General features: G+C 55.2%; 11 protein-coding genes across 11 annotated transcripts; 3 read left to right on the top strand and 8 right to left on the bottom strand.

The window, feature by feature from the left end:
* Positions 1 to 72: 72 nt before the first annotated feature.
* Positions 73 to 1,005, bottom strand: H310_09495 (hypothetical protein; the record flags this gene model as incomplete). Its single annotated transcript, XM_008875586.1, has 2 exons — positions 154 to 1,005; positions 73 to 100 (listed from the first exon to the last, which is right to left on the bottom strand). Exons 1-2 carry the CDS (start codon positions 957 to 959, stop codon positions 73 to 75), a joined length of 834 nt encoding a protein of 277 aa, XP_008873808.1. The 5' UTR covers positions 960 to 1,005.
* Positions 1,006 to 1,187: 182 nt separating this feature from the next.
* H310_09496 (hypothetical protein) lies at positions 1,188 to 3,917 on the top strand. The gene is made up of 2 exons (XM_008875587.1): positions 1,188 to 2,161; positions 2,216 to 3,917. The coding sequence occupies exons 1-2, from the start codon at positions 1,213 to 1,215 to the stop codon at positions 3,484 to 3,486; spliced, it is 2,220 nt and encodes a 739-aa protein (XP_008873809.1). The 5' UTR covers positions 1,188 to 1,212; the 3' UTR covers positions 3,487 to 3,917.
* Positions 3,918 to 4,035: 118 nt separating this feature from the next.
* H310_09497 (hypothetical protein) lies at positions 4,036 to 5,259 on the bottom strand. Its single transcript, XM_008875588.1, has 2 exons — positions 5,050 to 5,259; positions 4,036 to 5,001 (listed from the first exon to the last, which is right to left on the bottom strand). Exons 1-2 carry the CDS (start codon positions 5,240 to 5,242, stop codon positions 4,061 to 4,063), a joined length of 1,134 nt encoding a protein of 377 aa, XP_008873810.1. The 5' UTR covers positions 5,243 to 5,259; the 3' UTR covers positions 4,036 to 4,060.
* A 1,523-nt stretch (positions 5,260 to 6,782) lies between these two features.
* Positions 6,783 to 7,758, bottom strand: H310_09498 (hypothetical protein). The gene is made up of 4 exons (XM_008875589.1): positions 7,687 to 7,758; positions 7,115 to 7,615; positions 6,953 to 7,065; positions 6,783 to 6,905 (listed from the first exon to the last, which is right to left on the bottom strand). Exons 1-4 carry the CDS (start codon positions 7,739 to 7,741, stop codon positions 6,861 to 6,863), a joined length of 714 nt encoding a protein of 237 aa, XP_008873811.1. The 5' UTR covers positions 7,742 to 7,758; the 3' UTR covers positions 6,783 to 6,860.
* Positions 7,759 to 8,139: 381 nt separating this feature from the next.
* Positions 8,140 to 8,907, bottom strand: H310_09499 (40S ribosomal protein S13). The gene is made up of 2 exons (XM_008875590.1): positions 8,608 to 8,907; positions 8,140 to 8,453 (listed from the first exon to the last, which is right to left on the bottom strand). Exons 1-2 carry the CDS (start codon positions 8,840 to 8,842, stop codon positions 8,233 to 8,235), a joined length of 456 nt encoding a protein of 151 aa, XP_008873812.1. The 5' UTR covers positions 8,843 to 8,907; the 3' UTR covers positions 8,140 to 8,232.
* Positions 8,908 to 9,672: 765 nt separating this feature from the next.
* Positions 9,673 to 10,575, top strand: H310_09500 (ubiquinol-cytochrome c reductase, iron-sulfur subunit). The gene is made up of 3 exons (XM_008875591.1): positions 9,673 to 9,780; positions 9,843 to 10,111; positions 10,154 to 10,575. The coding sequence occupies exons 1-3, from the start codon at positions 9,720 to 9,722 to the stop codon at positions 10,478 to 10,480; spliced, it is 657 nt and encodes a 218-aa protein (XP_008873813.1). The 5' UTR covers positions 9,673 to 9,719; the 3' UTR covers positions 10,481 to 10,575.
* A 780-nt stretch (positions 10,576 to 11,355) lies between these two features.
* On the bottom strand, positions 11,356 to 12,024 carry H310_09501 (hypothetical protein). Its single transcript, XM_008875592.1, has one exon. The coding sequence runs from the start codon at positions 11,895 to 11,897 to the stop codon at positions 11,472 to 11,474; it is 426 nt and encodes a 141-aa protein (XP_008873814.1). The 5' UTR covers positions 11,898 to 12,024; the 3' UTR covers positions 11,356 to 11,471.
* Positions 12,025 to 14,750: 2,726 nt separating this feature from the next.
* Positions 14,751 to 16,351, bottom strand: H310_09502 (TKL protein kinase). The gene is made up of 4 exons (XM_008875593.1): positions 15,857 to 16,351; positions 15,690 to 15,810; positions 15,261 to 15,644; positions 14,751 to 15,207 (listed from the first exon to the last, which is right to left on the bottom strand). Exons 1-4 carry the CDS (start codon positions 16,236 to 16,238, stop codon positions 14,832 to 14,834), a joined length of 1,263 nt encoding a protein of 420 aa, XP_008873815.1. The 5' UTR covers positions 16,239 to 16,351; the 3' UTR covers positions 14,751 to 14,831.
* A 798-nt stretch (positions 16,352 to 17,149) lies between these two features.
* Positions 17,150 to 18,472, bottom strand: H310_09503 (TKL protein kinase; the record flags this gene model as incomplete). The annotated part of the gene is made up of 2 exons (XM_008875594.1): positions 17,778 to 18,472; positions 17,150 to 17,721 (listed from the first exon to the last, which is right to left on the bottom strand). Exons 1-2 carry the CDS (start codon positions 18,412 to 18,414, stop codon positions 17,150 to 17,152), a joined length of 1,209 nt encoding a protein of 402 aa, XP_008873816.1. The 5' UTR covers positions 18,415 to 18,472.
* Positions 18,427 to 18,906, top strand: H310_09504 (hypothetical protein). Its single transcript, XM_008875595.1, has one exon. The coding sequence runs from the start codon at positions 18,480 to 18,482 to the stop codon at positions 18,825 to 18,827; it is 348 nt and encodes a 115-aa protein (XP_008873817.1). The 5' UTR covers positions 18,427 to 18,479; the 3' UTR covers positions 18,828 to 18,906.
* Positions 18,907 to 19,379: 473 nt separating this feature from the next.
* H310_09505 (TKL protein kinase) lies at positions 19,380 to 20,888 on the bottom strand. Its single transcript, XM_008875596.1, has 2 exons — positions 20,080 to 20,888; positions 19,380 to 19,983 (listed from the first exon to the last, which is right to left on the bottom strand). Exons 1-2 carry the CDS (start codon positions 20,789 to 20,791, stop codon positions 19,412 to 19,414), a joined length of 1,284 nt encoding a protein of 427 aa, XP_008873818.1. The 5' UTR covers positions 20,792 to 20,888; the 3' UTR covers positions 19,380 to 19,411.
* Between the last annotated feature and the right edge of the window lie 1,032 nt (positions 20,889 to 21,920).

Genomic DNA, 21,920 nt, shown 5'->3' on the forward strand with positions numbered 1-21,920 from the left:
GCATCGCCGTACACATACACAGACAGCACCACCATTGCGACACCCACAAAAAACAGCGGCGATAGTTGATCGTCAAACAGGTAGTTGGACAGCACGCAGCCTAAGACGAGTGAAAACGCCGTGCCAAAGTTCTTGACGACGTTGTCCGAGTACCGAACGACGGCAGACACAACGAGACCGCCACACGCTTGCAGCCACACGACGCCCCATGTAAATTTGGTATATCCGTCGAAAAAGACAAAGCTGGGAACATTCGTGGCAGTGTGAACGACTCCCGCAAACGCCACGATCACCGACACGCTTGCGAGTTGAATGTTCGTTTTCCACATGGGGTCGATGGGCGTGTGGTCGCGAAGGATGACGTCGGACGAGATGGCGGGTTTGTGCGTCTTGAGCACCTTCTCAAAATACGCCGCGGCCACACCAGAATTGACGGCAAGTCCGATGACCAGAAAGATGCCCATAGAGGACGACGTTTTGTCTGACGAAGTCGCGCCTTTCTTGTTGCCGACGGAACACACGACAACTCCCATCATGAGCACGACCATTGCGACCCATTGCACGACGTGGAATGATCGCTTGAGAAAAACCACCATGAAGACAGCCGTCGTGACGATCTTTAGCTGGTAAACAATCGCGTACGTGGCAGCACTGACGTGGTCAAGCGCGAGCAACTGCACATTGTTCTGAAAACTGTAGAGTGCGGCCAAGAGCACCATTTTCAAGTACCCTTGCGTGTCCGCAATGACCTCGAGGCGAAGGCTTTGGATGGCATGGCGAAAGTTGCCGTGCTTCTGAACGACAACCACACTCAGACAAAGTACGAGCTTCAGCAACTCATACAACAGCACCGTCGTCGTACCATGGTACTTGGTAGCCCGCGAGTACTTGATCACGATCGTGCCGAGCGTGTTCTGGAGCACCAGCAACACAAACGACGCCACTTTCATGTCGACCATGGTGTCTACGAGGTCGGCACCGGGACAAACCACCGGATCATGCGGCATATCCGGATATCTTTGCTGATTATCCGGGAACTCACGTCTCTCACATGTTTCTAATCTATTTTAAATCTATTTTAAAAATAATGAACTAAGTAAAGTCCGTATACAAATGGTAACATTTGAGCTCGTCTTTTCAAACTAAAGCATTTCAAATAAACATGCGCTGGGTTGTAATACCGAACGCGCCATTTGATACGGTCGACGAAGCATGAACATGACGAGACTCCTTGCGGCCGCGATTGCCACGGCGGGGATATCGTTAGCGCACAAAGCGGATGTACATGTCCGTGTGAATCAGAGTGTCACAACAACAGTGTCTGCACCGTCACGAACGAATACACCACTTCCTTCAAACGCACAACCGCTGTTCACGTCGTACCACAACCGTACGCGAAGGCAGAAGCAGCAGACATCGGCTCCACCGATGAGCACTGGTCCGCCAGGTATCGAAGACGACATGTCGTACACGTGCAAGATGCTTCCCAAGATTTGTCAGAGTCCCAAGGACGACGAATCGGGGGATGCTTGTCGTCTGCTCTTTCCCGACTGTTACGGCGCGACCATCCATCGAGGAAAGGCGCGCGCGTCGGGAATACCCGACTGCGATACGATTCGCATTGCCAAGCAACTTGATGCGTACCCCACCACGAGGCAATGCATGCAATCGTCGCGACTGAGCGTGTTTGCCATCTTATACGAACAGCCGCTCGTGCGAGGTCAAGTGCACGCGTTCAATCGTTCGGTCGCGTGTGTCGATTTCTTCGTCAACATGAATGTTGTCATGCGGCACCACGTGCCTTGCAACGTTGACACGATCTTGTACGACGGCGACGCATTTCCTGCCACGTTGGGCGAGGCAAACGCGACAGAACTGTCTCGCACGTTCCAAAGCGCTGTGAACGAACTGATGGCGCAAGTGCACATCGGATACAAGTCCCCGTCCAACATGTCAGCGAACGCGGCCGCGTTCGTTCAGTTTCGCAACACGACAATGTTGCACATTGCGCTGGACCCACAGCTGAGCGTGTCATGGGTGATTACCTTCCTCATCGGGTGCGCCATGATATGCATGGGCATCGAGCTGTGTCTTCAGCTGGTCGAAAAGCATTGCCTTACCCAACCCAAGTTTGTCCAAATGTTTCACATTTCGTGCCGAGGTACATTGCGGCACCCTCTTCATTCGTGGTCTCACAGCGTGTTCGCTTGTACAGATCTCATGACGGGAGGCTTGCTACTGTTCGTCCTGCTCCAGTTGGAAACATGGCAACTTGTGGCGCCGGGCGACCTGTACGACCACTGCTTCAAGCTCGCGGGGGACATCGTTGTGTACTTTCTTTGGTCTGGAATCCTTCAAGCCATTCTCTTGTTTTACCGCCTCGATCGGCGCATCCAAGAAGTCCACGCGATGGCCACACGAAGCTCCAAGGAATTTCTCCACGTCGCGACTTCGGCCGGCACCGTGACGGCTGATGAGCACGTGCCACATGTGTTCCGTCGCGGTGTCAAGTTCCACATCGTCAGGCGATTCTTCTTGCAACTGCACCGGCTGCCGCGCCGGTTTTTGTACTCGCACTACCTCCAACTCGTCCAAGACAATCTTGTGCTTGAGATGCTACGTCTAGACGTTACCACATTTATCTGTCTTGTGTGCACGTACGCGTGTTACTTTTCCGTGAGCCACGCGGTCTTTCTCGCGATTGAATTCCCCGACGAAAGCCCAGAAATGAGCCGCGAAGTCATGCTCCGCGCCGCCAACGTGTACCGTCCCCTGGCGCTGCAGTATCGTCTTGGTGTGCTCACCGTCCTAGTCGTCCTCTCATGGCTCCTCTCGATCGTTCTCTACCTGTACATGAACAGTTGGCAACACAAGATCGTCGACCACGCCAGCGACTGCGTCAACAGCATGCATGTCAAGACTCTCCTCACGACGCTGCAAGCGATCTCTGTGAAAGAAACAGACGAGTCCACTGAGCCTGCGGCAGATGCAGTCCAGCGCATGCAAGGACTTGCCGATGCCCTCGCCGACCGCGAAAATGACTCCGCGTGGTCGTTGCTCGTAAATTGGTGGCGTGCCAGAAGACAGTCCACCAGCGCTCCGAACCCATCTCCAGCGTTCGTTCTCAGCGCTCGAACGGTGCGACCTGCCCTGTCACGAGGTGTCTTGCGAGGCCTTGCCAAGTTTGGACTCGCCCTCAACGCGCTCTACTTTGCGTTGCTCTTCAGCGCGGCCGTCGTGATTGTAGTTCCCGGCACTCCTTGGTGGTACCGTGCATACGTGTGGGGACTCCTAGCTCTTCTCGTGCTGCACGTGACTGTCATGTCGGCCAATGTCGTTGAGAAGCTCGCGTTCGTCACGGCGACCGTGTTTGCCAGCGAGCCCGAAATGAAGCAAGCGCTGACGCAGTTTGCCAACCAACTCCGGTCCGAGCACTCGTTGTCGTCGATCACGACAACTGGTACAGCCGCGACCGCTTCGACTTAAAATGTCTTGTAAAGTACACCAAAACGCGGTCCCTGCTCAAGTCATCACGAGTGAATCGATCTTGGCGACGATTACGATGGGGCTCCACTCATGCAGCTCTAGTGCAACCGTGAGCGGAGAAAGACACGTCAACCGACGCACTCGATTGTGCGCAACCATGCATCATGGGTTTTGACCCAACGAAAGCACCCTGAGCTCTAGACGGCAACCGCACGCCATGGATGGAGCAATTACTGCAAGTACACGCGTCCTTTCCACAACTCTTGAAGTGTCGTTATAATGGTCATGCTGGAATGGTCCAAGTCCGAGAGACGCCACGACACAGTGGCTCGGTGACTACACATTCGAAACGAGATCGAACGTCAAAGCAGAGCATGACGATGGAAGGCCCAGGAAGCTGTATCGAACCCAATGGTGTTGGCGAAGTTATCGATTTGACTTCCACACACGTTGGGTAGACTCGTGGTCGAAAGCTCCATTCGATACTTGAAATAACGATAGGAATACGTCCGAGGAAGCAGCAGCGCATTCACCATCAACAAAAGCCAAGCAATAGTCGAACGAGGGGGTCGATTCAAGACTTTGGTGTGGCTACATTTAACGTGGTGTCGTACACGATGCCAGGCAGAGGATCTCGGCTATAGAGCCACACGGGCCGGCTCCAATTGGTCTTGCCAAGCATCTTCTTGTACCCAAACGACTCGGTTAATTTGGCGTCGATAAACATCGCGACGTTGTTGTGGGTGTATTTGAGCGCTTGAAACGCGAACGGGTTCTTGATGCCCTTGCGCTTCAGCCGTGACATGGCCGTGCGATAGCATTTCCACGGCTGCGGCTCCACGATTAAATGTGACGCCAAGTTGCTGACCGTATCCAAGAACGAGCTCAACCCGACATCACCGTGGTTCAGATGAATCCACATCGTGATGCTAAAGCACGTGACAACGTCAAATCGACGCGGCGGCAACTCGGGTGGCGGCAACGGGCACAGGATTGAAGCACACAGGTCCGCCGCCTCGTTTGGATTCATGATGTCGCCCGTTTGGAAAGAGACATGTGGATGGTTTGTCCACCGAGTCGCCGCGCGATCAATCAATGTCCCGTCGATGTCGATGCCTACGACGCGTAAATCAAAGCCATCAGGCGTGTTGTCTTCGGAAACGGCTGCTGTGTCTGGCCTTGCAAAATCTGCGTGAGATGTCGCCTCAGGAAGCTGGTGAATGTGGCACCAGTGTCTCAACGCTGCGGTGGCCGCTCTCGCGCGGGCAACTTTCTTGGACACTCCTCTGCCTTCGCCAAAGAATGCACCGTAGATGTACACGTGGAGAACGAACTGCGGCCGGTGGGCCGTGCCAGTGTCCGCAACAGTAATATACTCGGGTCGAAGTCGATGTGGCTGGAGGAAATCATTGAGCTGGGCCAGGCAGTCTGTCGAAAACACCGCCGCAGCGTGCGTCGACGACGAGGTTACAGTGTTGCTCATGAGGGCGTCGTACAAGCCCATGGTGAGTTTGCCTAACACTGAAATTGAAAACATGCGGGGATCCACGGCGGAGAACTCGCCTTCGTTGCATCCGACGTCGAGCAGCGTGCCATACCCATGTGGCTGCGTTTGAAAGAGCCGTCGCAACGCTCGTCGAAGGTCCGCCGTGAGGAACCGCAGCCGTTCACTTTCTGGGTTGAAGTCGTAATAGTCGTGGAAGTTGCCAAACACGTGCTCGACGGCCAATGCATCCGCCAGCGCAGGCGACGTCATGACGCCGCAACCAATTCTCTTTAGCTGTATCATATACGGATAACGCATGCTTCACATCCGGATAGGAATCCCGATTGGGCAAACGTTATCGGGAGCGGTCGCGACAGTCCCGCGCGCCAGCACAACCAGTTCTATCACAACACGCGATCGCTGTGGACATGGATGCGATGCACCGCTGGGACGGCCGTTGGCGTTCGTAGATTTGGGATTTGTCAATCGAAGTCTCCCGAAACATTGTGGTGTGGTCAGGAGCCCATGCACGACTTACATGCATGGGGTGCTAGCTAGCTACACATCTAGCGCCAGCTCATGAAGATGACCTCGCGACTTCATCAAGCTCGTCGGACCTGGAACCACGAGCACATGCAACAACACAACCCCAGCGAAATGGCCTTCCCGTAGCAGCAACATTGAAGCGAGGACACACCGACAAAACAGGTCCAGGTCGCATAGCCACAGCAAACGAAATATAGAGGGGTGAGAACCAAATCACCGCTTCCAGCCATGCCAAACGAATGAAAATTGGGGACATGATGACCAGAGCGACGAGGCCAGAGTCGGGGCACTTTAAAAGAGCGTCATGGAACCAGTTCACGGTGATGGAGGCAACGACGTCCCCTCGCTAAAGCCACAATGGCTATCCACAACAACCCAAGACCTCAACACGATCCCATCGACGTTGAGCGCCACTTGCACCCCTGGAATCACGGGCAACGCAAAAATGAACAACGCCCAAAATGGTGGGGGCCACGTTTTGTTGTCCAAGTCGGCATTTGCCAACACGATGGCTATCGTCAGCAGAAGGGCGAGCTGCCATGACCACGTGATCGCGACGGCAAAACGGAGAAACGACAATCCGAAGGCTCAGCTACCCGAACGACAGAGAAGGGACGGAGAGATCACGCTGGTACCGCGCCAAAGCATGACAGTCTGGTTCGTGTCATGTCCATGAGCAATCGAACCATAGCATGAGCGTCACCGCCGCCGACTCACCGGACAACTTTGAGGCAGAGATGCCCACATGGCAACTCCGAGAGGCATACCCAAACCAAGCATGATGGAAGCAGAGGTAAGCATCGTCACCAGCGGCACGAGCCTCCCCCGCCAGCCTGATCAACGGCGCGCCACCCCACACAAACTTTCTGGCCAGCGAAATTTCAACCGCAGAACCTGATCGCATTCGATGGTGAAGTGTTTTCGCTTCATTCGGCACGCCTGCCCCAGTCGCTTTGTAGAGTGCAACACGACCGCAGTTGTTGCGTGGGATACCTATGATCGGATGGCCAGGACGGACTTGGCTGCACCTGTCCAGACTTGCTCGGGCCGTTGATATCTTGTCATTCTACTGCGTCGACGACCTCACACATGCGTCAAGGGGGTTTGGAGTGCTTGTCTTCGATTCCAGTCGTTTTATTGCGCCGCCACAACGTTGGCAGGCTAGATCACGGCGCATTCCTTCGAAGCTTCGAACTCGATCGGATGCTGTTTACCATCAGTGCACCCCCCTTATCCTCACATGGCGTTTGCCACCGCAAGACAACTTCTCGACGACTACAACTTCTATGTCCTTGTTATACAGCTAAGCCCACGACCGGTGCCGGAAATTTGTGGCACCGCGCTACTTGTCCGACAGCCATCCCTTGGTCTTTGCCTCCGCAAACATCTACCACACGAACTAGTTCAGAATGTGCTGTGCGCAGTAGTGCTTACGTCGATGAGGGCATCTCGCTCTTCGGGAACGAGATCGGGATGCCAAAAGTCAAACAACAGCACAACTCGTTCGCCCTTCTTCCCGTCATGCCACACTTCGTGGTCGTACGAATCTACTTTCAAACGTGAGGCTCCGAAGAAGGCAATTGCAGACAAGAATACCGTCCAAGATCAAGCATTCGCCTTCCTTCCACGTGCGGATTTGGTCGCCAACTCGGATCCCACATCCAGGAGGAACGAAGAGCGGAAAATGGCATCGCAGGCGAATGTTGCATGGCGCGGAGTGGGCTTTGATGGAACTCCCTGGCTGGAGACTCGAGAAGAACGTGTACGCAAACGGAATGGACGTCATAAAACCGGGAATCGAGTTCAAAAGCGACGTTGTGGTGGGGCAATGCTCCTCGAATGCGTCGTTACCGGTTTTGTTGCCTTTTGTCATATAGCTGAACCAGTCCCATTGTCCATTGTGCAATGCGTGTTCGTGCCCACTTTGCACGTCGTAGTCGGATGTCTTCTGGTTCGCTTTGAGCGCCAAGTACTCTGACCGAATCACATCTACGTTTGCTTCGAGAGCTCGCGTCCAGTCAAAGTCGCGCGGGTTGTGGAACGGCGCCGACGTCAACCCAGGGAACATGAACAGCGTTGGGCTCGGACGTGGCTTCGCTGGTTCAAGTCGGGAAGACAAAGAGAATATCCATCATTAGACTAAGCATACACCAAAGTTTTAGGGATACCTGTTGTGAGGCACAGCGCACTGCGCAGCAGCGCGGCCTTGGCTCGACTCCCCATGATCCAACAACACTGAATATGCAATACTGGAGGTTTTCAATGGCAAATGGATTATCCGTCATCTCAAATTATGCATTTGTACAGGATATCAGTTTGCAAGTATCCCTCTCACCTGGGCAGGTGGACTTGCAGGTGTCCCCGTCATGCATGCGCGATGTCGCTCTTCGGGCGCGGATGTCAACATGTACTGACAGGATTCCCAGCCAAAGATGGGTCATGTGTCACATGCAGGGAGTGCAAGTTATTTGCACGTGCTTCAAGACCGCCACCTGCCCAAGGACCAAGGATGTCATGGACGTCCGGTCCATTGGACGGCTTCCGCTGCCCTCTGCTAACTCTCCACGTCACGTGGCGTTGATGGACTCGAGGTATCGTCGAAAACAAAATGAACAGTGGGATGCTTGTGCATTCAAGTCCTTGTTACATGGGGTTATTGAATGACACCAGAAATCCTCGACAGAATCGATGCATGACGACCACGAGGGAAGCACTTATGCGACCAAGGTGGAGGCCGTAGCGGATTCGTACTTCCAGTTAGGGCTCAACTTTCGGTTTTGGCGGTAGTAACGAGCGAGACGGTGAATGCGCGATTCGATCAAAATCAAGCGGAACTTGGAGTCCTTGTCTTGACGGTTGCGGTCCAAGTGCTTGCGCACAGCGACGGCCTTCTTGATCAACATGTACAAGTCTTCCGGCAATTCAGGAGCCAAACCTATATGACGCACCCTCGTGTATTCCCACCTCACAACTCGTTCGAGTGTGGGTCAGGCAATACCAAGGGAATTGGTAGAGCTGACGCAGTTGGTGGGAATGCAGCAAAGGGGCCTAGTTCAGGATCGCGGTTCGAAAGGGAGTCTCCTACGTACCGTTCTTCTTCAAGATGCGCAACACCTTGGAACCAGTCACAGACTTGACTTGGGCAATGCCGTGCGAGTCACGCAAGATGACACCGATTTGCGACGGCGTCAAACCCTTCTTGGCGAACTTGCACACGTGATCTTCGACGTCTTCCGCCGTGACCTTGAGCCACGATGGAGGAGTGCGCTTGTACGGGCGAGCAGACTTGCTCATACCCTTGCCGCCGGAATGCATACGACCCATGTTGAAGTGCTTGGTGCTTGAACGAGGAATCCAAAAGTACCGTCGGCGTGCACCGCCCGCCCCCGCAGTTCGCACCAGTCAGAATTCGGCCAATGAAATGCCGAGAACAATATTGACCAATCCAGTCAATCTTGAATTCTTTTTAGCCAATCCACGTGGAGTGACCTGCACTTAACATAACGTACTCAGGTTCTCCAAATACGTCCCAAGAGCGTGCTCAAATTCGAGTAAAGTTGCCCACACTCGGGTGATTCGGGCCCAGATCGATGCAAGCCATCATGCGTCGGTGGATGCTATTTTTTCTCCGTGGCTACGATTGGAGGCACGGCATTATCGCGTGCGAATTCGTTGAGGTGGTGTCGGATGGTTGATACGCACAAGAGAAATTACAACTGCCAGGGATAATCGAAGTGTTGGGCGACAAACAGTGACGATGTGACCGTGTTGAATCGACCCCATTATCGCTCTTGCATGCAATCAGTTTAATGCTATTGCATTTGGCGCAGGCGATACTGTGTGCAAACTAAACAGTGCCAGCGTGGATGGGGACACTTTGTCCCCTTCAAACTAGCAACCAGCTGAGATGGCCACGATGTCCTTGAGTCAGCTCTTTATCGGGCGCTGCGAACCCACTCAATGGGCCTTCCCGATTCAAACAAGAGCAGTGCCCACGTTCTCCGCCCAACTTCTTGTCGACGAACTCTGCGGAAACGCATACTCGATTTTGCGGTGATTATGACCCCTCATATTGAATATATTTATGCATTCCCGACAGGTTTTGACGGATGCATACTTAAATCAAGTGAGTCGGCACCTGCTTTTCTCCACCACTTCCTTGGTGACTACTCGTGTATTTCGTGACTTCAGTGACTTGACCATGCTGGCCCGCCGCATCCTGAGTTCCAAGGCGAAGAGCAGCCTGGTCCCTGCCTTCACGGGTACAGCATCCGGGCTCTGTTGATGTACCCCTCTCATATTGTCTTGGTCGACCCATCTGTAGCGCGCTCGTTCTCGGCGCCCGCTGCGACCAAGGACGACTATTCGTCCAAAGATCATTACTTTGACGATGAAGTCAAGGCCAGCGCTGGGGACCCGTCCAAGCGTGCGTTCACGTACTTTGTGTTGGGGGGCTCCCGCATTGCTTATGCCACTGCGGCCCGCCTTGCCGTGATCAAATTCGTCGGGTCCATCAGTGCATCGGCCGATGTGTTGGCGTTGTCCACCGCCGAATTCAACTTGAGCGCAATTGAACCGGGTTCTACCATTACGGTACGGATATCGACAGCGCAGCGTGCACTGATCATCCTGTAGGTCAAGTGGCGCGGCAAGCCCATCTTTATCAAGCACCGCACTGAAGCCGAAATCGCCAAGGCGCGCAGTGTCGACCTGAGCCAATTGCGCCACCCTGAATCGGACGAAGTGCGCGTCCAAGATCCCAAGTGGCTCGTGATTTTGGGTATTTGCACGCATTTGGGTTGTGTGCCGACGTCGAACGCTGGCGAATACGACGGTTGGTTTTGCCCATGCCACGGTTCTCACTACGACTTGAGCGGCCGCATTCGCAAGGGTCCTGCTCCCCTCAACATGGAAATCCCTCCCTACAAGTTCGTGGACGGAGACCGCGTCTTGTTGGGCTAAAGCACATTGAGTTTCCACCCCAGTCTAGAAGGTAGCGGCGTCGGATGGTCTGTAATAATGCAAGCATTCGCCGTGTGCAATTTGATATACGTGAAGCACGTCGTGTGGCAGCGCCGCGTTCCTCGCCGCCGTCTCCGTCGTCGTATCACCTCGATTGGGTAAGTCAAACGGTCCCGCACATGCGTCGCGCGTGGGTCTTTGTACCTCCAACCTGCCCCGAGTACTATATATCCACTGGGTTTATATATTCAGCGGAGAAAGGAAAAAATACCACATTTTCGATTTTGATTCACGTGCACATCGACGAAACACTGTGAATTTCGTACGAAATTCGAAGGACAGCTTGACACGATTGGGCAACCTCGCACAATTTGAAAACTGGTCCATTCAACTTGCGCGAAATGGTCTCATGAACTGCGTGTGACATGCATCTACAGCTAGTTCTCCTTTGGGCCGTTTGACACGGAGGTCAAGTGGATACAGTAGTTGGATTTGGACTACTGGGGGCTCATCGAACATCACGACGAAAATAGCAGGACGAATCGCTGTAAATACTACTAGTAAACTATTCTGATTGGTTCTGTCCAGGATATTCAAATTTAAATGATTGGCCAATCTCACGTATGTAGTTCGAAACCTTTACTGGCGCTCCCCAGTTGGATCAACCAGCCACCAACCAACCGAGAAGCGCGGCGCTGCGCAGCGGCGCAACTGTGTGATGGGGCTCACAATCTGCTTTGTACACTGTGTATTTGGTAAGTGGATCAAGTCTGGAGATTCCTGTGCTTGGAGCTAGCTCTTGGATGTCTCCCCCACGTCCTCGAGGCAAATTGCTTCGAGGCCACTTCGAGGTTTTACGGCAGTTCACCCGTGGGGGGAGGATCGATGAAAGAGTCGTTCGAGCACCATGGTGTTCGTGGAGGTTGCGTCACGCGCAGTACCATTCTGAGCTTAAATACGTCTAAATAGCATGGTCAAATCGGGCTTGGCGTCAATAAAAATCGCTCTTGGCGGCGCTTTTGCGGGAGCATCGTGTGGGTGTTCGTGACGTGTAGCTCTTGCGAAACCCTTTCTCTGCGATCGGGTTGCAAATGGAACGTCGTTTAAATGATCCTCGTTGCACGGTCCCGCCAAACTGACTCGGTTCCATGCCGAGCTCGACGAGGAAAAAGAAGAGGTCTGCTTGGCAGTCGAAGAGGAACTTTTGCTTGGTCACTTGGCCATCACGGGTGGCGAGGCGCATCGTCACAGTGCGGTGCGTGGACCACGTAGCGTCCAAGATCTGGTCCATGCCGTACACGGTGTGGTCATTCAGGAACGCAATCGACGCTGCTTGGACATCCATGGCCACGTAGGACGATGCTTGGAGCTTCAGCATATGAAGGAGCGAGTGCTTCTTAGCGTAGTACACAACCATGTCGATCGGGTGTCTGCGCGGTGAATCGGAAAGTGGACCTGCGCTGCGCAAGCCGCGACCAGAGCCACGACGCCAGCATCCGGTCCCACCGTGCGACGTTGACGACAGCTCCCGCGGCGCTTCTCCGTATCCGGATATCTCGCTTTCACTTGGCGTTTGTATCGATCTTCCGGATACGACACCTTGGGGCCGATTATCCGGGATGTGTGGAAAGAGTGGGACGACTGCGGTGTCGCTGACCATGTTTATAAAATTGTATAGCAATTTCAAGACATTGGTCAAAAACGTTTCTGCCATCATCGTCGTCGGCACGCCGCTCGAGGCCAGTTTGCCTAGCGGCTGGCGCGATGCCGTCCTGTATGCATGCATGCACGAACGTGTTGTCAGAGGAGGCCTGCGACGGCACGGACAGTGTTCGCTGGCACCGATCGAGGCCACGTTGAGTACAGGGCCATGTACAGTGGAGGAATGCCTCGCGGCATTCTCGTGCAGCACATCCTACAGCACCACTGTCGTCCCGCCCGCATGTCGAGAGTGGCACGCGGCGTCTGTATTCTCGCGGTGGGCGTGACAGCAAGCGCGTGGTCCTTTTGCATTGTCGTCGGGTTCTGCAGGTACAACAACAGGACGTCCCGAAGGACGCGTTGGTGTCATGTACGTCGGTGCGACCATTGGATGACGGTCGGGGCGGCGAAGGTGTTCGTGCATCGATCGACCCACGAGGATGCACAAACAATCCAAGTCGCGCCAGGAGGCACAGAGCACGGGAGCTCGTGAACATGTCGAGAGGTCGTTGGAGACTACGTCGGGGGTAACTTGGGACGACATGGGCGGCGGAAATCCAATCGCTATCGTTCTCGGCGGCGTCCACCGCGCCGCCCGATCCATGCGCAGCCGCCTTCTCGGCAACCGTGGCAGGAAAAGCAACAATGCCATGGTTTGTGGACAGATGTGTGTGTGCGATGGTGGCGAGGTGACTCGACGTCGAACGGGTGCCTCGAATCGACGAGCAACTCGACGAAGGCGGCGGAAGACCTGCGCGTGAATGCGGACAGCCCACCACTTGGACGCGGCAGACGAACCACGCGTTCCCCTGGTGTCGACGTCACTAGGGCCAGAAGCCATCCAACACTGCACAACTTGCAGCCGAGCGGCGCAAGAGGCCTGCCAAACGTTACGGACGGCAGTTGTGTGCAGTATCACGACGCCATTGGGTGCGATAGAGTCGACGCGATGCGTTGTCGGGAGGCATGTCAAGCAATGCTAACTAGATGCACGCGCCGAATCAGTCCAAGCCTCGCTCTTGGCCGCCCTGGATTCATCAACTCTGTGGAAGCAAGCGCGATCCAGGGCAACAAGCGCTTAGCGAGGTGGGGAGTGGTGGGGGGGGGGCTGCCGATAGACACACCAACGCCATGGCCGTCCCCACGCTCTGACCACGTCTCCGGCCCCTTTCTCCGTCGAGACAAGGACAGAGGCAGTGTTTGGTTGACCTAGTTGTCACCCGTGTGACTCCAGCGCTTCCAAGGAACATATGCGTCGTGGTGGGTGTGACTCGATGGAATCCCCTGGACCGGCGAGGTCGCCGGGGGGGCGAGTCGCCCACTCGATTCAGTTGAGGTGCGTCTCGAAGATCGATGCAAGAGTCGGCGACGCACTTTTTACCGTTTGAATGCGTTCATGCGTCGCCAGGAGAAGCGCCCGACCCTCCAACCCGCCCAGCACCCATCGCGCGAGGTCCAAGAGTGGGCAACAACCTCCTCTTCCTATCTGTTCTTCGTGCTCCCTCCATGCGTACGCCTCTACCATTCGACGCGCTTCACGCCGAGAATCTGCGACGTGTTCGTCCTTCCAGCGGATGCCGTGCGTGTCCGTAGCACGTTCGGTCCAAAGCGACCGGCAGGCGGGGGGAACTCCGTGGGGTTTGCTGGTACCAATCGACCCACGTGCCACCGCCACACGAACGACGATGGCATCGCCACGGTCGCGAACGTGCGGCCAGGATGCGTTTGTGTGACGTGGGGAAAACGCCACGCAGGGACTTTGGGGCACCCACTCGTTTGGTCGTGAAGCGAACGTCGAGAGCAGCGACAAGTAGGCGTTGTGCAGGCAGGATGCAGCAGGGTCGACTCTGTCCAACTGCACGAAGCAGGCACGTGTGAAGCCCGAGAGATCTCCGATGGTGTGCTCGTCGCTCCTTCGTCATGGGCTCGTCCATGCTTGAGCGAAGATGCTTCCTTTGGACGGACCGCTAACTCGACGACCGAAAGTGGTTGAACGCGGGGGGCGTGTACTGGGGTGCACGATCCGCGGTGCAACGATGGAGTGGAGCGTCAAGGGGCATCGCCATCCTGGGCGATGTTCGGCGGTGGTCTATGCAATTTGCCGACATCGACTGGTCGCAGCCCATGTCGGGCTGTGTGGGCAACGATTGCCGACACCGGCCACCGCAGGCACTGCCGACGGTGCTACCGACCCGCATACTCCATGAATGGTCCGGTTTCGAAGGCAGGACGCCCTCCCCCGACCGTGTCCCGCCAACGACGGCTGTGTGTAGCTGAGCTCGCCAGACCCACCGAGATAGCCGTGTCGAGCCTTCTATAGTTACCGCTGGGGCGGATCCTTCATGTGGCTGTATCTGGTTCCCGGCCTATAGATCGGGCGGGACCTTCGACGATCTCGACCAGCAACCTCCTGGAAGAGAGAGCCACACGTGAACGAGAGCATGCGCCATGTGAGTCTTGGCTCCAGGCGCAAGCAAGGCACTGGGACGCCCGGCGTCGCCGTTCGTGAGCTACATTGGTCTTTGCCGACGCAAAGCGCTGTCGCAACGATGCTGGTGGTGGGAGGAGATGGAAGCGGGGACTGGGGGTGTTTGCACGGTTATACCAATACAACGAAAACGTGGGGGTGACTGTCGAGACGGTGGCGGCGTTAGTACGCTTCCAACGCGGGCTTGATCTGGTGTTGAATCAACTCGACGACGTCGGCGGCGGACGGCCGGTTCTCGGGCTCGTAGTCGAGGCAGCGCATGGCGAGGTCGAGGACGGGCGGCGGGCACTGCGGACTGAATGTGGGCTTGGCGCGCTTCTGGGTCACGAGTTTGATCACGGCCATGCCGTCCAACTTGCCGTTCTTGCCGATCGCTTGGTCCGCAAACGGAATCGCGCATGTGTCGAGTTCCGACAAGACCACGCCGAGCGAGTACACGTCGGCGCGGTCGTTGTACTTTTTCGCCATAAAGACCTCGGGCGCGGCCCACAACGCCGTGCCGACGCCGGCCGTCATGGTTTCTTCAAACTGCCGGACGCTACATCACAAAGATGAGGGTCGAGTCGCCGGTGTGTGAGATGGGCCAAGTACCGAGAAATGCCAAAGTCGTTGATTTTCGCCGTAAACTTTTCATCGAGCAGGACGTTCTTGGACTTGAGGTCGCGATGGATGATCTTGGGCGTGAGCGAGTGGAGGTAGACAAGGCCCTGCGCAATGTCGAGCGCGAGCTGAATCTTCTCGCGCTTCCACGACAAGACCGTCTTGCGCTTTTGGAGGTAGTAAAACAAGTCGCCGTTCTTCATGTACTCGGTCAGAAAGCACAAGTTGTGGTCCTTGGGGTTCCACGAGAATCCCAAAAAGTCCAAAATGTTGGGGTGCTTGAGATTCAGCATGAGCTTGATCTCAGCGACAAAGCACTCGATTTCCTTGGCGTCGTTCTTGCGCTCTTCCAAGATTTGCTTGATTGCGACATACCTGGACATGATCCCGTCAGTCGTCGTGCGCGATCGCGCAACGTACTTTCCACAGTACTGGCCGAGCCAGACTTCTCCGAACGCGCCCTTGGTCAGCTTGCGCGTGTACTGGATCGCATTGAAGTCGAGCTTGGCATCGAGCATGTCTTGGTCCATTTGGAACAGCGCTACTCGATGTCGTGTCAAGACGAGTCGGCGATGGAGGTCGAATACCTTGCTTTGCTGCAGACTTCTTGTTGTTCACATGACGGTACTCGTCGTCCTCGAGGACGTAGTTGTCGCCGTGCGATGGCGGGCGGCCGTGTTTCGCGGCCGCGTTGTTGTGGTGCGACGGAGGTGCCTGTCGTCCGTTAAAATTGATCGTGCGCTGGTCGACTTCTTCGTCTCCGCCTTGGCGCATGTTTCCTCGCTGGTTAGCCGCTCGTCGCGCGTGGCGTTCCTCTAGTCGCCGTTTGTTCTTGTGTCGCTGGTACAGCCAGAACGCGACCACGACGAGCACAATCAAGCCGATCGCAATACCGAGGCCAATGTTCAGCATGTTGTCGTCTCCATCGAGGCGGCGGCGCAGGCGCTGCTGTGCAAGAGCTGTCGCCATCGTGTGTTTGTTGCGCCAGACCACGTGAGGAATGGACAGTCGGGCGGCAGCGACCCAAGCGAGCCCCTCTCTGCCGTTTGTAATTGCAGCTGACTCGGGACGGACGACATGTGCTGGAATTTTAATGCCACCGCAACCCGACGCAATTTTTTAAGAATGCACGGAGGGATGACCGCCAAAAAGACAGGCGGCCAAACTTGTTTAAACGTGTTGCGTTTTACGTGAAAGCCGGCGGCGAGCCCTGCACAGTGGCACGATGCCGACCGCGTTCAGATTGGAACTGTCGGTTGGTCGGAGGACGAAGCAGCGCCACGAGCGAGCAACGGACGGCGTCGTCGTTGGTCGTCGAAGGGGCGGGCGACGTGGCTGCACGAATCGCCCCCCCCTTCCACTTGTGTGCTCGACCCCAACCACTTGACCCCCGCGCGAAAGCGCGCCAACATTACGTCGCCGGTGTGTCGAACCATCTTGCCCACGTCCTGGACTCTATCGAGATGTCCATCTTGATAGAATGCCAAGCACGTCTTGTTGGCGACAATTTGAGAGATGCTGCGGTGACTTCATCGAACGACCTGATGGCAAGATTAACCCAGGCGGCGTTCCAGTTGTTCATGGAAACAACCCTAGTGGGCCTGATCGCTCGCACGCTCGTCCTGGTTCTGCGCAAACTTGATGACCCGGCATAACCCCACAGCGATGCTGTAATCCACAACTCGCAGAGTCGCTGTGCAATGTCGACAGCTCGTCATCCATCAAAGCAAAGCTCACATGACACCTCCAATTTCCCGGATGCGACAGGACTCGGCACAATGATATCCGGACACGTTTTGGCGTGAGATTGAATCTCCGGATTTCTGATCGAATGCACTATAGTTTAAACGTAAGAGGTTAAATAGGTTTTACAACAACACTCAAAACGACGGCCGGTCGAGCGCCGGCCGCACGTGATTCTTCAGGATCTCGACGACTTCGGCGGCAGACGGACGGTTGTCCGGCTCGTAGTCGAGACAGCGGTACGCCAACGCACGAACTTCTTCCGGGCACGACGGGGAGAACGATGGCTTGGCTTGTTGCTGCGTCACAAGCTTCACCACGGCCATCCCGTCCAGCTTTCCATTCTTTCCAACGGCTTGGTCGGCATACGGGATCGCGCACGTGTCGAGTTCCGACAGCACGACGCCCAGAGAGTACACATCGGCACGATCGTTGTACTTCTTGGCCAGGAACACCTCTGGCGCGGCCCACAGAGCCGTCCCGACACCTGCAGTCATCGTTTCTTCGAGCTGACGCAGACGGGAAATGCCAAAGTCGCTCAACTTTGCCGTAAAGTTGTCATCAAGCAACACGTTCTTGGATTTGAGGTCGCGGTGGATGACCTTGGGGTTGAGCGAGTGGAGATACACCAGAGCTTGAGCAATGTCGATTGCAATCCCGACCTTTTCATGCTTCCATGCCAGCGACGCTTTGTTGCGCTGAAGGTACACTACCAATGTCAAGAGAACGGTGAGATCCAAAGAAGTCAAGACGAGAAAGACGGACCAAACAAGTCGCCGTGCTTCATGTACTCGGTCAGCGCGCACATGTTGCCGTCCGTGGGGTTCCAAGAAAACCCTCGAAAGTCTACGATATTCGGATGATGGAAGATCGCCATGAGCTTGATCTCGGCGACAAAGCACTCGATCTCCTTGGCGTCATTCTTGCGCTCTTCCAAGATCTGCTTGATTGCGACGTAATTCCCTTGACACTGGCCGAGCCAGACCTCGCCAAACGCTCCCTTGCTCAATTTCCGCGTGTAGTGAATGTCGGCGTAGTCCACCTTGGCTCGGAGAAGCGCAGGGTCGAGACGGAACGGCAAGAACGCGTTCTGTTTGGAGCGACTTTGGGGTTCGTATTCGGTGCCGCCGTCGCTGCTACGCATGATGTAAATGTCGCTTTCACCACGAGGCATTGCAAGAGATGGTGCTGGTCGATGGTGGAGCGGCAAGTTGATGGTGCGGTCGGCATCCATGTAGTTTGGGGGCACGTCGCCTTTCCGGCGACCGCCGGTCGGTCGTGGTCGTCGAGACCGGCAGTACAGGACCAAGATGACAACCGCGATGACCCCGATCACCGAGACAAGCGCGATGTTGAGAGCGAAGTTGCTACCTCCATCGAGTTGTCGGAGTCGTATGGCCATGCCGATCGATGAGGATTTCGTGGAATGCGTCCATGTCGTGACGCGGGTGGTGGGTCGAGCCGGCCATGTCACGGTCTTTGCAAGCCCGGACCGTCTCTTCATGTGAAATTGAACCAATCAGAGGGGGGTTTCGATCGCACATTTGCAAAAATTGCCCCGATTTTTCATCAAACTGTCGAAAATCGCGGTCGAATTTGTCAAAACCATGCCATGTGCAACGACGGCGACGCCACACTTGCGATCGACAGCTGCCAACACGACCCGCAACTCTCTGCCTGTGTGACGCGATAGCCTTCCACCCTACCATGGACGCTTCCAACCAACGCTTAAAAGAAAAGGCAAGCGGCCTTGGGATCCTACAATCACGACGTGGAATGACGACCACATATTCGCATCACGGGACTGTCTGGTGAACGAGGTTGAACAGGGAATACCCACGTGTGTGTATTCCAAGGGCCTCAAGCACGCGTCCATCCGAGAGCTTGGGTTAATGATTGCTGGCTTTCCTTTTCGCTCGGAGAAGTGGTCCCCATCACCCAACGGCGGCGCTGCGAACGATCGAACGCGCTCGTTCTTCCCATTCGCATGTTTTGAGAAAAATTATTGACTTCATATTCACATACGAAAAATGTCAAAAATTATAATGTACCAAAATCTCTTCGCACGACCAAAACGATTGCTACAATCTGCTACTCATCGTTTTCATGCAGCCATGCCGCGCACGTCCAACGCACTTGTCCACGATACAACCAACACCAAGTCGCTCTAGTGACATGGTCTCTCGTTTGATTGGTCCGTTTTTTTCGCTCTCCCAAGGAATTTTTCCTATTATTTTTTTGATTCGACAACAGCAGGCATTTGTCGAGATGTCATTGGGTAATGCATATCGTGACGAATGGCACACGTAATTGTCCGGCGATCCGGCCAAAGTGACGTCGGCGCCGTGGCCGCCGTGGCAAGCAGGATGGAATCCTTGGACGAGATGTTGGATAAAGTACTAATAAGAGGTACGCTCTAATGCTGGCCGGACGCGGTTCTTTAGGATCTCGACGACTTCGGCGGCAGACGGACGGTTGTCCGGCTCGTAGTCGAGACACTGGAACGCCAATGCGCGGACTGCTTGCGGGCACGACTCGGAGAACGTTGGCTTGGCTTTTTGCTGCGTCACAAGCTTCACCACGGCCATCCCGTCCAGCTTTCCATTCTTTCCAACGGCTTGGTCGGCATACGGGATCGCGCACGTGTCGAGTTCCGACAGCACGACACCCAGAGAGTACACATCGGCACGATCGTTGTACTTCTTGGCCAAGAACACCTCGGGCGCGGCCCACAGAGCCGTCCCGACACCTGCAGTCATCGTTTCTTCGAGCTGACGCAGACGGGAAATGCCAAAGTCGCTCAACTTTGCCGTGCAACGATCGTCCAACAGCACGTTCTTGGATTTGAGGTCGCGGTGGATGACCTTGGGGCTGAGCGAGTGGAGATACACCAGAGCTTGAGCAATGTCGATTGCAATTTGAAGCTTGTCGTGCTGCCACGTCAATGTTGCTTTTCGCTTCTGCAGGAACACTAAAAGACTGTCAAAATCGAAAAAAGAACAACCAAACAACATTCCGAGACAAACGTCGCAATAAAAGACACAAAACAAGCCGAGAGAAAACGTACCAAACAAGTCGCCGTTCTTCATGTACTCGGTCATGGCACACAAGTTGGCGTCCTTGGGGTTCCACGAGAACCCGAGAAAGTCCACGATGTTCGGGTGCTGGAAAGTCGCCATGAGCTTGATCTCGGCGACGAAGCACTCGATCTCCTTGGCGTCTGTCTTGCGCTCCTCGAGGATCTGCTTGATTGCGACGTAATTCCCTTGAAACTGACCGAGCCAGACTTCGCCAAACGCTCCCTTGCTCAATTTCCGCGTGTACTGGATGTCGGTGTAGTCCACCTTGGCCTTCAGTAGGGTCGCGTCCATCTTGAACGGCAAGGGGGCGGACATTTTGGCGGGGTTTGAAATATTTTGGTACGCATGGTTCCCATGGTAGTCGACGTCTTCGCTGTTGCGCATGATGTAAATGTCTTGTTCGTCGCGTTGTTTTCCATGATTGTGTTGATGGCCCATCATGGGCAGGTTGATCGTGCGGTTGTCCGCTTCCATGTACACGTCGCTGTCCTTGGGAATACCGGACGCTGCAATACCTTGCCGTTCACGGCGCAACCGCCTCGCTTCGCGGCGTTGCTTGGATTTGCGCTTGGAATGGCAGCATAGGCCCAAGATCACGAGGATAATCACACCCGTCGCTGTGCCAAGGACAATATTCAGCGTGTTGGAACCGCCGTCCTCGAGCTTGCGGAGGTATTGCGACTTCATGGACTCGGCCATGATCACTTGCGCTCGTGCGGACGAATGTTGCTGTCGGCTGCTGTCGAGGGGCCAGTTGTGGGCGGCTCAGGGGCGGGAGTGAGTAACTCCACCGCACGCCACCATACAAATTTCAAGTGACGACGAAATTGGTCCATTAAGTACGACATACACCCCCGCCTGGGTTGGTGTATGTTCCCGTTAAATCCGAATGGAAAGAGACGGAGTTGCAGAAACCGTGACGCGGACTTTAACGCGCGATCGTGCGTTAAACGACTCTACCGCTGTCGTCCCCTCGAACCAAGCGTACATGGAACGCATCCACACGATGCGCATTCGAATCGCCGCTCTTGCAGCGACGTTGTTCCCGCGGTGGATAGCAAGCACTTGCCGCCATGATTCGTCGACCGTGCCTGTCCACCGAATAATACACTGTGTACGTTTTAACAATGGATATAAACGCGCTTTTAGTTCACGCACTTGACCGCAAGTCGTGTGCCAAGCTTGGAACTTGCCGTGGAACGCAGCGCACATGTCGCCAGCGATCGCCCGCGCCGTCGGCTCACACGATGCCGACGATTGGATCGTATGTGGTGGTGCGGTGCCGTGGTAGCATTGTTCGAGACTGTACACCTCCTCCTCCAGGTACCTGCGCATCGTGCACCATCGCACGTACCGCGTTGACTGCGCGCACCCTCACTGGAGAGGTCTCTAGTGTGGACCTCGACAACGTACTGCAACCCGTGCTTGCCTCCCCGTGACCTGTGTGTGCGCTTCGCTTCAATGCAGAGTGCTGGGGAATGAGCAGGGACGAATGGCTACGTACGGTGCCCAAAAATAGCCAAACAGGAGCAAACCGTGCGCAGGCAATCTGTGCCGATGGCCACACGCACACGCCGTTGCAGCCTCTGCGTGCCCTTACCACGAGCTCACGCGTTCGATGGCACCCGCAGCATATCCATGTGTGCTGGACGTTGCAAATTCCAAACTGAGCGACTCAGTCACACTATTTCGGTTTTCTTTAATAGTGTGGACTCTTGTTTTTGTCGCTTCACGTATGCATCATACAAATGTTCAGTCATTTGACCGCCAGAATCGGACGCGGGTTTTGGCAGCTGCAAAGGGTGTATCTTTTGTCACGAATATCGCA

This window comes from Aphanomyces invadans, assembly GCF_000520115.1.
Source record: "Aphanomyces invadans strain NJM9701 unplaced genomic scaffold supercont1.21, whole genome shotgun sequence".
Taxonomy (NCBI): domain Eukaryota; phylum Oomycota; class Saprolegniomycetes; order Saprolegniales; family Verrucalvaceae; genus Aphanomyces; species Aphanomyces invadans.